The sequence below is a fragment of the Kogia breviceps genome, chromosome 18 (assembly GCF_026419965.1).
Source record: "Kogia breviceps isolate mKogBre1 chromosome 18, mKogBre1 haplotype 1, whole genome shotgun sequence".
In the NCBI taxonomy this organism is placed as follows: domain Eukaryota; kingdom Metazoa; phylum Chordata; class Mammalia; order Artiodactyla; family Physeteridae; genus Kogia; species Kogia breviceps.
In genome coordinates, this window is record NC_081327.1 from 16,836,506 (window position 1) to 16,851,769 (window position 15,264).

General features: G+C 40.5%; 1 protein-coding gene across 5 annotated transcripts in view; it reads right to left on the bottom strand.

Moving 5' to 3' along the window:
- TDRD12 (tudor domain containing 12) overlaps positions 1-15,264 on the bottom strand; it is an 83,690-nt gene that overhangs the window by 35,071 nt on the left and 33,355 nt on the right. For all 5 annotated transcript variants that reach the window (XM_067018478.1, XM_067018475.1, XM_067018479.1 and 2 more), the window contains 6 exons: positions 9,039-9,136; positions 7,256-7,332; positions 4,312-4,392; positions 2,832-2,892; positions 2,381-2,482; positions 43-228 (listed from right to left, as the gene is read on the bottom strand). In XM_067018478.1, the coding sequence (XP_066874579.1) occupies positions 43-228; positions 2,381-2,482; positions 2,832-2,892; positions 4,312-4,392; positions 7,256-7,332; positions 9,039-9,136 (605 nt within the window). The remainder of the gene's footprint in view (positions 1-42; positions 229-2,380; positions 2,483-2,831; positions 2,893-4,311; positions 4,393-7,255; positions 7,333-9,038; positions 9,137-15,264) is intronic.

Consider the following 15,264-nt stretch of genomic DNA (forward strand, 5'->3'; position numbering starts at 1 on the left):
TTTAATCCATTTTGTTGTTAAACAAAAATGTCTTCAACTTACTCCATTTCTACTTGGTAATGACTTGTAGCAGCCCCCCGTTTGCAAAATCGTAAGCAGTGGTGGAAGGTACAACAAAGGGTCATTTCCACAATGAGAAATGACCACCACGTCACAGCCACGTGCTATGGGAGGCCAAGAGTAAGATTCAGTGTGGCTGGGGCCCGGAAACTTATTTCTTCGAAGAGCCTGCAAAACATCAACAACCACCAAAACAACAATAAAGCCCAGAAAACTAATAAACTCCTTCTCATTGCTCACTTTACCCCAATAACGAGTACACATGGCTTAATCTGGTATTTTCCAAGACCTAACTTAGTTAAGTACCCCCTGAATCTTTTCCAGCGGCAAACTCCTGCTCAAAAGACTCTTGCTTTCCTGGGCTCCAAACTGAAAGGATCCCAGAGGCAGTCCTGTTGAAGCACCCGGTGCTTAATGCTCAGCCCAGCAAAGGTGTGGCTTCTCCTCCTCCTGATAAACTGCTGGTGCATCAGCTCCACTTATGAAGTTTTTTTAAAACTTGCCTGTGTTTGCTTATTTTTCTATGTAATTCGCTGTCATCGAAACCTCCCAAACGTTCCACAGAGGAGAGTTCTCCAGCCACACTGATGAGATCTGCCAACAGGCTGAACTCATCAGCACCGTCCTCTCTCTGAAGGTCTCATCCCCCGGCCCTGAACCCCAGGCTGCACTCAGGACTGGGATCCCCCTGCAACATCACCCTTTTGGCTGCAACTTTCTCAGTGGAATTTCTTGGTTTGATGGAGAACAAACTTTGGTAGCTTCTCGACAAAGGGTACAGGGGAAGGAAATTTGAGATTTTGCACGTGTGATAATGTCTTCATTCTATCCTTACCCTTCAGCAATGGTTTGAGTACAGACCTCTAGGCCGGAAATAACTTTTCACGAGAATTGTGGAGTCACTGCTCCTCTGGTGAGCTGTGGAGAAGTCTGAAGTCATTCTGATTCCTGACCCTGCCGTGGGATGGGCTTCTTCTCTCTGGAAGCTTTCACGATCTCTGAAGCCCTCCAGTTCAGATGCTTCGTAGCAACGTGTCTACACTCTCGCTCCTCGGTTGTGCTGGGTCTGTGGTCGGCAAACTCTCTTAATTTAGAAAGTCATATCCATTAAGTAAGGAAAGCGTCCATGTGTTATTCTCAGAATTTTCGGTCCTCTGCCGTCGTTCTTTCTAGAAATCCCACTCAGATATGAGACCTCAAATTGACCCTCAAATTCTCTTTTCCCCCCATTTCCATCCCTTTGTCTTTGGGTTCTACTTTCTGATTGTTAACTTCTATTTTACCTCTCATATCTACTGTTGTTTATTTCCATAGCATTTTTCATTTCTAAGAGCGCTTTTTATCTCTGACTGTTCCTTTTTTTTTTTTTAGTAGCACCCTATTATTGTTAAATCCAAGCAATATCTTCTCTTATCTCTGAGGATATCTATTTTCTAACGTTTTCTTCCACTCCTTACATTGTCTGTTTCTTTCAGAGTTTGTTTTGGTCTTTTTTTTTTTTTTTTTTTTCCCTAGGTTAAGGCTTTCTTCCAATGTCCCAGGATCCCTGACGTCTGCTTACGTCGAGGACACTGAAAGCTGACTACATCCGCAGGCAAGGCAGGGCTCATCTCCATGTGAGCGTCACGTCACTGCAGGGAGGCAGGCAGCAAGCAGGCGTTGTTACTGTGAGGATGCAAAAACAGCATCACCCCAAGGTCATTCTCTAGGGCCGTTCAGTTTCTCCAAACAGAGCCTCCGATCTCCTTCCTGAGAAACTGGCTGAAGATGTTCAGGAAACAAGGTAGGGAGTTCACTGCCCTCCCCACGTCACTCCCCTTCCTCGGCTGCTTCTTTTCTGTCTTCCAAAAGCCTGTAAGAAATTTCTTGTCCAATAAAGGCTCCGCTCTCATCCTATTCATCCTTGTGGTTTTGTTTGTTTGTTTACTTTTTTCCAGCATCAAGAGGGAAGTAGATAAAGATTTATGATCTAAACTGATGATCTAAGTGAAACCACAGGTCTATAAAGCGATTCTGAAAAGAACACTAAGAAGTACATTCTAATTGCCGACTACTTGTGCTCCTTCTAAGCCCCTTTTCAGAGGCACATCTGAAAACTTGTTTCAGAAAAGCACTTAGGTTTCTCCACAAAAGAATTATTCACCTATAAGAAGTTCACCTGGACTCTAAGAATAAATGAGAAATTAATAATAAAATCTTAGAAGAAAATTTCAAAAGCAAAGAAATTATACAAATGCAAACTTAAAACTGTTTCATTAAGAATCCTTCCACGTTACAGCAGGTCAGTACTCCTTCACAAGTCTGGTCTGGGCCCCGTCACCTTTTTCAGGTCTGCCGAGAGCGGTGCCGTGTTGACGGACAAGCAGGGCTCGACCCTGGTCCGCAGAACGACCAAGGGCAGCCGGGAGCCTGACTTCAGCTTCTGCAACTCAGAACACAGATGTTAGATGGCTCTGCCCTGTGGTGTTAGCACAGAATACCAAGAACTTTATGGAAATAAAGACGATATAAGAGTTTGCTTTCAATGTAAAACCCTCAGTTTATATGCTTATAAAAACCTACCAAAATTACCAAAAGAAAAGGAAGATTATCCACTACCCCCAAAGAGCCATGTCTCTAAAGCAATAATTCAGTACATAATGTCTAAAAGGATGTCTTCGGGTAAAGTCCTCCACGCAAGGAGTTTCTCTTCATATCTCAAATCTAGAGGGAGGAAGGGGAAGGATTTAAAGAGTAAACAGTTTTCTTTCTCTTGCGGGTGTTTGCCATACCTGCTGCAGATCAGAGATTCCATCGGCTCTCAGAGGATCAGGATTTAGAAACTGCAATAATCTGTAAAATGAAAGGATAATCTGAAGAACAAAGGAGTGTTTCTATTCCTTCAATTGAGCTATTATTCTAATTCTTCCTCGACAGAGGTAAAATGAACTCTGTCTCCCAAGGCATGGCTATGACATTACTGCTTGTTCTGTTTTGCCTTGTCTATTGCTACATGAGGGGCCATGGGGGCCTTGCCAGTCTCATGCTTGCCCCGTCTCCCTCCCCCACCAGGCCCTGCTCTGTGGACACAGCACTGCCAATCCCAGGACCACTTGCTCTGGACATGGAGAAAGACTTCATGATCACTAGGTCATCTCATGTTTCTTCTAAGAAACCCACTGCCTCCTTCCTTTTTTGCTGTTTGATCTTTAATCACTTCAAGGTTCCCTGGAACCCACCACAGACTGATAGAATAACTGATGTCATTTCACCAGTGGGTTCTAAGCAAAGGGCATGTAGCTAAAAGAAATGAGCTGCATGGATAACGCAAGGTCTTTGGTTCCAAGGAAAATAACCTGTTGTAGCACCACAACTTTCAGGTATTAGGTGGAGGGATGCCTGGGTAAGACGATGTCAACTCTGATACATTAGCAGCCACCCCCAGATCCATGGGCTCCATGGCGGCCTTCAGAGCCCTCAGCCCTGGACACGGTGAGGACCTCCTGCTGGGCAAGGGGACATCACAGGGCCACAGAGTGGCCGCTGGGAAGTCGGGACACCAAATTGGCTGTAGGGTCAACGCCCTCTCCCCAGTCATCTCAGGCCAGTTAGTGGATGCAGTACAACCTACCCACTTCTGAACTGTCTTAAACACTTTGTCACTCTGGTGGTTTCAGAGCAGCCACAGTTACTTGGAATGCAAGAGTGTTTTTAAGCTAGTAGGGTAAGAAATCATAAAAATTGGTATGAAAATGTCTTGTGGATTAAACAAGTATAAAATGAAGTGATCGCTCTATTGTTAACACCTTGTAAGTGAATACTCTGTGAATCTGGCAGGACAAAACAACCCCAGAATCCTGACGTTCTACACTGCAAATAATTAAACAGTTTCTCCAGCAGGTGGCAGACCTATTTAACATCAGAAGACTGGGAAGAAAGAACGCACCAACCATATAAGCAGCAACCCATATAAAATCAACAGCCCGAAAAGATCGACTATCTATAATCTGTTTCATAAAACTGTTCACTTGACAAGAGAATCAGGAACAGGAGGTAGAGAATGACTATTTACAGTGGAACAAAGCTTTAAACAGAAAAATCTACTCTAGCAAATGGAAAAAGAAAAAACTAACTTGTGTTCATATATATTTATTTACTTTATGGGAATGCAGGTTTGAAATTAATAATAAAATCATATTTAAATTCTTCCTGCTTATAATGTTTTTTACAATTATTTCAATTAAAAATTTAGGCCAAGAAAAAAATCCGTACTTCACACAGCCGTTCTTCTCATTGTATTCTTTCTTCTCGGCCGATCTAAGTGGTCTCTCATTTGACTTCTGACATAAAGCACTAGAAATAAAAAACATGTATTAACATTTCTGAACCCGTTTATCCCAAACCTCAAAATACCGTTATTTTCTGGGAGAAAATTTAAGAGGTTCCACTGGAATAAGCTGATCAACTTAAGTAAATTCTGTGAGGACTGAAACTGAGTCCTCTGAGTAGAAAACCATTTTGACAGCCCTGGGCTGCCAGGAGGGAGCAAGCCCACTACCTCCTCTCCTCCTTGCTGATTACAACTAGAAACCTGGGATGAAGTGCGCAGCTACAGTGGACAGAAGTCAAAACGTGAAAAGCCACCAGAGATACGGAGAGTTTCCTGGCTTTCTCTTGGTGTGGGGCTGAGGGCAGCCTGAGTTGCAGAATGGCGTAGAAGATGCAGACATGAAAAACCCTGAGAGAAACTCCCTACCGTCATCCCTTAGTACCTTCAGGGGACCGGTTCCAGGAGCCCTGCGGAAACCGAAATCCACGGACGCTCATACAAGATGGTGTAGAACAGTCGGCCCTCCATACCCAAGGGACCTGTGTCAGTGCGGATGCAGGAGCTGTGAATAAGGAGGGCCGACTGTACTTCAAGCCAGGGAACAGGGAAGGGCCTAAAACCAGAGGAGGATGTAAGGAATCCCGACTTGCTCTCCTCTCTTCCTCTCCTGGCCCTGCCCCAAGGGCAGCTCTGATCACGGAGCTGCATGCTGCAGTGGTAACGGCAGTGCGGTCACTTAAAACCTTGAGAGAAAACTTCTCCCTCCCTCTAAGGAACTAGGAAACAGGGACCCAGTAGTCTAAAGACTGTACAAGGAAAATCCCCCTCTTTTTTCCTCTCTTATTTCTATTGCTGTTTTATTACACAAGCAGCCCCAATGACACAGAACCGCGTGGTAGCTTCTCCACAGGAAACCATCTATCTGGTCAGAGGAACAGGGAGAGAGGGCATCTAGAAAATGGAGAATGTGAGGAAAATCCTGGGGGGAAAAAAAGAGATAGAGAGCTGGGTGGCGGGGGGAATCCCTTATTTCTGTTTATGGCCCAAAAAGAAGTCCCACGCTCACCCCAAGTTGAGCATATTCAGAACAGACCCAAAGCAGTGTACCAAAGACTTGGAAACAGTGCCGCAATCACCACCCACAGCAAGTGAGACAGAGTTTGAGGTCTGAACCTTAAGGAAGTGATGACCTCCTGCTGAAACAAACAACAAAAACAACAAAGTCAACATCCTCCAGAGGATTCTAAACCAGGTCTCATACCATAATATTCAAAATATCCCGAATGCAATCCAAAATTACTTGACATACAAAGAATGAGGAAAATCAGATAGACTGTAGAGGGAAAAGATAATCAGCAGGTGCCAACCCCAGCACAGCTCAGAAGTGTGAATTATCAAGCAGCTATTGTAACCATGCTCCATAAGAAAAGGAAAGGTGAGCACTATTGAACGGAATGATAAGAACTCTCCTTTCTCCTCAGCAAAAAAATACAGATTAGAAAAAAATTAAATAAAAATTTTATTTAATTATAAAATGTAATACATCAAATAAAAAATTCACTGGATGGGCTTAATAGCAAAATGGAGATGACAGAAGAGTCAATTAAACATAGATCAGCAGAATTATTAACATGACAAACAGCAAGAAGAAAAGGTTGAAAAAATGAACAGACCCTCAGGGACATCTGTCTCATAAGAGTCTCAAAAGGAGAGGAGAAAGAGATGAATGCAGAAAAAATATTTGTAGAGTAACAGCTGAATACTTACCAAATTTGATGAAAAGACAGAGACCTACAAACGAAGAACCCTAATGAACCCCAAGCATAAGAAACGTGAGCAAAACGACACCAAGACATGTGATACAATAATTAAATTGTTCAAACCAGCAATAAAGAGAAAATCTTAAAAGCAGAGGAAAAAGACATGCTGCAAACAGAGGAACAAAGGAAAAAGGTGATGGTAGATTCTGCATTGGGAACAATATGAGCAAGCAGATGGTGGAGCAACATCTTTAAAACACAGGGAAAAAGAAATTTAAACCTTGAATTCTATCCTTGCAGAGATTTTGGTTTTTTAAATGAAGCTAAAGTATTTTTTCAGACATACAAAAGCTGAAAGAATTCATCACCAGCAGACCCATAATACAAGAAACAGGAAAGGAAGTCCTTCAGGTAGAAGGAAAATGGTACCAGATGGAAATCTGCATCTACACAAAAAGTGAAAAGCATGGATGGTAAATAACTACATAGGTAAATATATAAGATATTTTTTCTTATTATTTATTTAAATCCCTCTGAAAGAAAAATCACTGTTTAAATACAAACAATAACAGATTCCAGCATTTATAACAAATGTATAAATAAAATGTATGACAACACTAGCATAAAGTCCAGAAGGGGAGAAATGGAAGCTTCCCATTTTAAGACCTCACACTATATGTGAAATGTATAACATTACAATACAGCCTTTCTGTGATCTGATTAGAATCACTGACATGGATCTTGATGAGTACAGGGTTACAAAGTCTCGATGCTCATCTTCAAAAATATAACAGACCATTCTTTGCTTTCCACCAACTTGAACTGCCATCTGGCCCACATTTACCCATCCTTTACATCAAGACAATGTCACTGGACCTGCCTTACAGACACAACTTTGTCTGATAAGGTAACAAGAAGACGAGAATCACTACCACTTTTTGGTCAACTGTGCCGCTAGCCAGTTGTCAAACATTTTAATTTTAAATTAATGTATGTTTAATCAATATTTCCAAGGTCACTCTTTTTTTGAAACTGAATATTCTTCTATCATCAATCTCATAGAATGATGTATAAAACAATATTATACTTAAGTCTCTAGTCAATTACACTGGTTTTCAAATCATACCTTGCTGCTGGTATATCTGGATCGGCATACATGGTTATGCCTCTTTTCATCGGCCAATACACTGAAGACTCAACACACTGTAAAAAAATTTTTTTCAGAAAGAATAATTATGCTAACATGATACACATTCTTGAGGAACCAAAATTCCATGGGAGTTAATTCTCATAGACAACCATCCCAGATAAGATTCAAGCAACACAGATATGAAGAGACCAAGAACTGGAGAGCTGGGTGATTATGCCCCTGCTATAACCACTAGATTGAAATGTCCAAATAGCAGGCAGCTGCCTTTTCATATAATCAGTATTTAAAATGTCCTGGGGGCTTCCCTGGTGGCGCAGCGGTTGAGAATCCGCCTGCCGATGCAGGAGACACGGGTTCGTGCCCTGGTCCGGGAAGATCCCACATGCCGCGGAGCAACTAAGCCCGTGAGCCATGGCCACTAGGCCTGCGCGTCCGGAGCCTGTGCTCCGCAATGGGAGAGGCCACAACAGTGAGAGGCCCGCATACCGCAAAAAAAAAATAAAAAAAAAATTTAAAAAAATAAATAAATAAATAAATAAAATGTCCTGGAATTACTTTCACCCGTCTTTTCAAAAGACCTGGAAGGACAGGTCAGACTTGACCTTAACTATCAGTGTCCCATAATTCCAGATTTTTACACCCTTGTTAAAACGAGAATGAATACCCAATTTTGTAGAGTGGTCAGTAAGCCAAGAACAAGGATTTGAGTTTAAAAGTATCTCCCACCTGGAAATTTTATTTACAAGCCATGATTACTAAATCTTTATAAATTTAAGTAATTTTTAAAAAGTCTCTTCCGGACTCACATATTCCTTTCGGGAAACCCTTATATCATTTTATTCAAGGGAAAGCAAATTCAGGTAAATTTCTTATATTGCCCTTTGTTTTAGGGTCAAAGGGCATGCCTTTTATTTTTGTTTTTAAATACATGTTTTTAGTAGATAATACATGCATCTGGTATGAAATACATAAAATACAAAATCATATACAGTGAAAATTAAGCCTTCAAGAAAATTAAACCACCCAGGTTTTCTATGCCTACTTAGAGCTATCTCCTTATTTTCAACATGGATTGCAGAAATACTCAATGCATTTCAAGAGTATATAGTATATGTAACATGTTTTTTAACATGAAGAATAAAGCATGCTTTTTCTTTTCACTTAGTAATATCTCTGGGAGATAAGAGTAAACATTGCAGCTCATTAATTATTTCCAGTTCTCCTTCTGGCTAATCAGCAGGAATGTACTTCTATGACCCTTTGCAGTTACATGATCACAGGACTTGCTTTAACCAATGATACATAATCAGAAGTGATCAGAAGTGACATGTGTCACTACTTGTGGGTAGAAGGGCTTTAGAGCAGGTTCATAATTCTCTTTTCCCCTCATCCCCCACCACTATGATTATGATGTTCTAGGTGATGAAGCCAGGTCGTTGAGGAAGGATTATATGGAGCAGAACCTCCCCCCTGCTTCAAGAACGCATATTGTATGACTGCAAAACAAAGATTTGTTGTGTTAAGCTACTGAAGTTTTTTTAAAAAAAAAAAAAAAAAAAAAAAAAAAGAACAAGGACTTGACAAGGGAGGAGCTGGAGTTACCCTGTTCTTTTGGAATAGAGCAAACATGTAAACTTACATTCTTTCATGAATGAAACTATCATAGCCATATTTTTGGTTCCTAGTAGATTTTAAAGGAGAATATTCTAAAATGAACATTATATGAACTTTGTATTTAATGAACATTTTAAAATACCACCTTATTTACATCTTTTAAGGAGATGCACTGTTGTTTCTTTTCTGATTTTTTTGGGGGTGAATCTCTCAGTGAATCCATATTACACTTTATAGCTGTATCTGCAAAATACAAATAGTAATAAAAATTATCTTAGAAAGTGTTATTAATAAATAGAAAATAGGACAAAAAGGATTATACTAGGGCTTCCCTGGTGGCGTAGTGGTTAAGAATCCACTTGCCAATGCAGAGGACACGGGTTCAAGCCCTGGTCCAGGAAGATCCCACATGTTGCAGAGCAACTAAGCCCACGCGCCACAACTACTGAGTCTGCGCTCCAGAGCCCACGAGCCACAACTCCTGAAGCCTGGGTGCATAGAGCCCGTACTCTGCAACAAGAGAAGCCACCGCGACGAGAAGCCCACTCACCGCAACCAAGAGTAGCCCCCGCTCACCACAACTAGAAAAAGCCGGCACAGAACAACAAAGACCCAACACAGCTCCCCCCAAAAAAAAACTTTAAAAAAAAAAGGATTATACTAAAAAAAAGTACTATTGTAAAACCTTAATATATTAAATTGTTATGGAATAGGATTTTGTGTTACACTTTACTTGAGGGGATTAAATTTAAAAATCTTGTTTCAACCTTATTATTAAAAAATGTTTTAAAAATTCCTTTAATGGCTAAAAATTAACCATAATTTATTTTCCCAACTTGGCAGAATCTATTTTGCAAAGGTCACAACATGACTCCCAACACATGCTGTTCTTACAATGTGACTTTCACACTTCTACCACGGAGCGATGGGCTCATACTCCTTTCCCGATTGCCTGGGTGGGCTTGTAAACATGGAAGGGGTGTTATGTGACTTCCAAAGCTAGATTACAAAAACATCATATACTTATGACTTGCTCTCTTTGATGCTCACTTCTGAAACCCAGCCATCATGTTGTGAGGAAGCCCAAGCGACCACATGGAAAGGCCACTATACGTATTTCAGATGACAGCCCCAGCTGAGACAAAGCAGACTTCAGATCAAAGAATATTATCTGAGATAAAAGGGTCATTTAATAATGACACAGATCAATGCATCATGAGGACATAAAAGTTCTAAACTTTCATGTACCTAAGTAACAGCCTCGAAATACATGAAACAGAAACTGATAGAATTGAAAGGAGACAAAAATAAAACAATTGCAAAGTTGGAGATATCAACACCCCTCCTTCAGTAGTTGACAGATGGGTTGACAAAAAAAATCAATAAAGACGGAGAAGACCTGAACAACACTATCAACCAACATGAGGAAACTGACCTTTACGTAACGCTCTCCCCAACAATAGTAGAACATACATTCTTCTCAAGTACACACACAGCCTTTTCCAAGTGAGACCATATTCTGGGTCATGATACACATTTAATAAATTTTAAAAGATTCAAGTCATACAGATATATAATACTCAATTGAGAATCTGCAACAACTTAAGGAGTCAATAAAGATAGATAATACAAGCAGGAAAAAGAAAAGTGATTAGAATCTCCATGAAGAAATAAATGCTGTAATCTTATATTTTATTATTGTTATTTGTTGTTATTGTTGTTATATGGTAAGAGTTGTTATTTTTCAGTTGGATTAGCTTTTTACTTATTGTTATGATGGAGTGGTGAATTCCAAACTCCCTTTGAAATCTTACATTTCAAAACTCAATTTAACTTCCAGTTTTGATTCCAGCATGTAAGGAGTTTGGAATTCACCACTCCATCATAACAATAAGTAAAAAGCTAATCCAACTGAAAAATAACAACTCTTATTAGATCTGACCTAAAAAATGAGGTTGCAGGGCAAACCTCTTCTCCTACAACTGGAGAGACAGACCCGGGAGACAAGACAATCACTACTGATATGAGCAGAAATCTCCACAGGAACCAGCACTGGAGCAGGAAAATCTGAACTGTAATTGACCATTTCCTGGAGGCTCAGGGTGGGAAAGTAAGTTAACAATTCCAGGAGGCCCCCAACACTTTTGTGAATCTTACCTACTGGAACCCTACCAGGTTCTCATAGGGAAGATCATATAAAAATCCCCTTGGGGCTGCTGGTAGGGGAGGGGAAAATTAACCAATTTGAAATAGGCCAACACATTCTGTTCTCAACAAGGCTGGGCCTCAGGAGAAACTAACCAGAGCCTAAACTACTGGGGCTTTACCAGAGACGAATCACCTTGGGGGAGGGGAAATACCCCACTCTACCTATCTGCCCCCTCCAGCCATCCTGTCCCCCCTAAAGCAGGAGAGGTGGACTGAGAAGCACATGTGAAGGTCACAGCCCAGGGGCACAGGCTCCCAAAGACGGAGATCTAATCGTAGCATTATAGACTGCTTACCCTCCCTCTACATCTTACAACCATGTCTTTAAAGGCCTACTTTTTACCCAGTATATCATGTCTGGTTTTAAACAAAAAAATAAGTTACAAGGCATACTGAAATGCAAAAAAGGTGACAGTTTGAAGAGATAGGGCAAATAAGAACAAGAGTCAGACACAGCAGGGATGCTGAAATTATTACACCAGAAATTTAGTACAACTATGATTAATATGCTAAGGGCTCTAATAGAAAAAGTAAACAATATGCAAGAACAGATGGGTAATATAAACAGAGACATGGAAATTCTAAGAAAGAATCAAGGAGAAATGCTAGAGATCAAAAACACTAACAGAAGGCTTCCCTGGTGGCGCAGTGGTTGAGAATCCGCCTGCCGATGCAGGGGTCACGGGTTCGTGCCCTGGTCCGGGAAGATCCCACATGCCGCGGAGCAACTAAGCCCGTGAGCCATGGCCGCTAGGCCTGCGCGTCCGGAGCCTGTGCTCCGCAACAGGAGAGGCCACAGCAGTGAGAGGCCCGCATACCACAAAAAAAAAAAAAAAAAAAAAAACAATAACAGAAATGAAGAATGCCTTTGATGGGCTTATTAGCAGACTGGACTCATCTGTGGAAAAAATCTTTGAGCTTGAGGATATGCACATTAGAGAAGGAATAAGTGAAGGCAAATTAAAATTTTTTCTTTTTGAAAATAGATGTAATAGATAACAGTTTGTTCAAAATAATAGTGACAATGTATTTAATTATGCATATACATATAAAAATGTATACATATACATAAATTACACACACACCTATGTACACTTACGAATGCATGAAATGAATAACAACAATGATACAATGGACAGGAGGGAGGAATTAGGAATACTTTGTTATTATAAGGTACTAGCACTACCCATAAAGAGGTATAGTGTTATTTGAAAGTGGACTTGGATTGGTTGTAAATGTATATTGCAAAATCTAAGGCAACCACTCAGAAAAGTGAAAAAAGAAGTACAACTGATATGCTAAAAAAGAAAACAAAATCACATAAAATGCTAAATTAAAGCTACAAATGACAAAAAGTGGAAGAAAAGAACAAAAAACAAAGGGAATGAACAGAAAATAGTAACAAGTTTGGCATATATTAATCCAATTAAATCAATAATCACCTTAAATGGTATTGGTCTAAATACACTAAATAAAAGACAGGTTGATATAAATCCTAGCCATGTTTTCTTAGGTCAGTCTCCCAAGGCAAAGGAAACGAAAGTAAAAATAAACAAATGGGACCTAATTAAACTTACAAGCTTCTGCACAGCACAGGAAACCATCAACAAAACAAAAGACAACCTACAGACTGGAGAAAATACTTGCAAACAACAGGATTGATAAGGGCTTAATTTCAAAAATATACAAACAGCTCATACAGTTCAACATCAAAAAACAAACAAACCAATTAAAAAATGGGCAGAAGACCTAAAGAGACTTTTCTCCAAAGAAGACATACGGATGGCCAACAGACACATGAAAAGATGCTCAACATCACTAATCATCAGACATATGCGTATCAAAAGCACAATGAGGGACTTCCCTAGAGGTGTAGTGGTTAAGAATCTGCCTGACAATGCAGGGGACACAGGTTTGATCCCTGGTCTGGGAAGACCCCACATGCCATGGAGCAACTAAGCCCATGTGCCACAACTACTGAAGCCTGTGCGCCTAGAGCCCATGCTCCGCAACAAGAGAAGCCCATGCACCACAGCAAAGAGTAGCCCCTGCTCACCACAACTAGACAAAGCCCACGCATAGCAACAAAGACCCCCCCCCCAAAAAAAAAACACCACACACAATGAGATATCACCTCACACCTGTCAGAATGGCCATCATTAAAAAGTCCAGAAGGGCTTCCCTGGTGGCGCAGTGGTTGAGAGTCCGCCTGCCGATGCAGGAGACGCGGGTTCGTGCCCTGGTCCGGGAAGATCCCACATGCCGCGGAGCGACTGGGCCCGTGAGCCATGGCCGCTGAGCCTGTGCGTCCGGAGCCTGTGCTCTGCAGCGGGAGAGGCCCGCATACCGCAAAAAAAAAAAAAAAAAAAAGTCCAGAAACAATCAATGCTGGAGAGGGTGTGGAGAAAAAGGAATTCTCCTACACTGTTGGTAGGAATGTAAATCGGTACAACCACTATGGAGGTTCCTTAAAAAACTAAAAACAGAGGTACCATATGATCCTGCAACCCTACCCATGGGTGTGTATCTGGAGAAAACCCTAATTCGAAAAGATACACGCACCCCAATGTTCACAGCAGCACTATTTACAACAGCCAAGACATGGAAGCAACCTAAATGTCCACTGACAGAAGAATGGATAAAGGAGATGGGGTACATATATACAATGGAATACTACTCAGCCATTAAAAAGAATGAAGTAATGCCATTTGTAGCAACATGGATGGACCTAGAGATTATCATACTAAGTGAAGTCATGCAGAGAAAGACAAATATCATATGATATCACTTATATGTGGAATCTAAAATACGATAAATGAACTTATTTACAAGACATAAACAGTCTGACAGACAAAGAAAACAAACTTATTGTTACCAAAGGGGAAAGGGGGAGGGAGGGATAAATTAGGAGTTTGGGAGCAGCAGATATAAACTACTATATATAAAATAGATAAACAGGGAACTCCCTGGCAGTCCAGTGGTTAGGACTCTGCTCTTCCACTGCAAGGAGTATGAGTTTGATCCCTGGTCAGGAAACTAAGGTCCTGAAAGCCTTGTGGCACCCTCCCCCCAAAAAAAATAGATAAACAATGAGGTCCTACTGTATAGCACAATACAGTAGGCAATATTTCATTTTTGAATCTGTCTCCTAAGGCAAAGGAAACAAAAGGTCTTTAATGTATATAACTAAAAATAGAACTACCATATGATCCAGCAATTCCACTCCTGGGTATATATCCAAAGAAAACAAAAACACTAAGCTGAAAAGAAACATGCATCCCAATGTTCACAGCAGCATTATTCACAATAGTCAAGATATGGAAGCAACCTAAGTGTTCATAAACAGATGAATAAGGAAAGTGTGGTGTATACGTGTGTGTGTGTACATACACACACACAGACACATATACACACAATGGAATATTACTCAGCCATAAAAAAGAATGAAAATTTGCCATCTGCAGCAACATGGATGGATTTATGCTTAGTGAAATAAGTTATACAGGGAAAGACAAATACTGTATTATATCACTTATATGTGGAATCTAATAAAATTAGTGAATATAACAAAAAAGAAACAGACTCACAGATACAGAGAACAAACTAGTGGTTATCAGTGGTGAGAGGGAAAGTGGGGAGGTACAAAAAAAAAGGTAGTGGATTAAGAGGTACAAAATACTACATAAAAAATAAATAAGCTACAAGGATACATTGTACAGCACAGGGAATACAGCCAGTATTTTATAATTACTATAAATGGAGTATAAACTTTAAAACTTATGAATCACTATGTTGTACACTAGAAACTTATATGTATTGTACATCAAATAACTATACCTCGATAAAAAAATTTACAGCTTAAAAAAAAAGCTGAAGTAGCTGTATTAATTTCAGACAGAGTAGACTTCAGAACAAGGAAAATTATGGATAGAAGCAGTATATAATAATAAAGGACCCAGGGACTTCCTTGGTGGTGCAGTGGTTAAGACTCTGTGCCCCCATTGCAGGGGGCTGGGGTTTAATCCCTGGTCAGGGAACTAGATCCCACATGCATGCAGCAACTAAGTTCACATGCCACAACTAAGCCTGTGTGCCACAACTAAGGAGCCCTTGAGCCACAACAAGGGAGCCCGCCTGCTGCAACTAAGAAGGCCGTGTGCCGC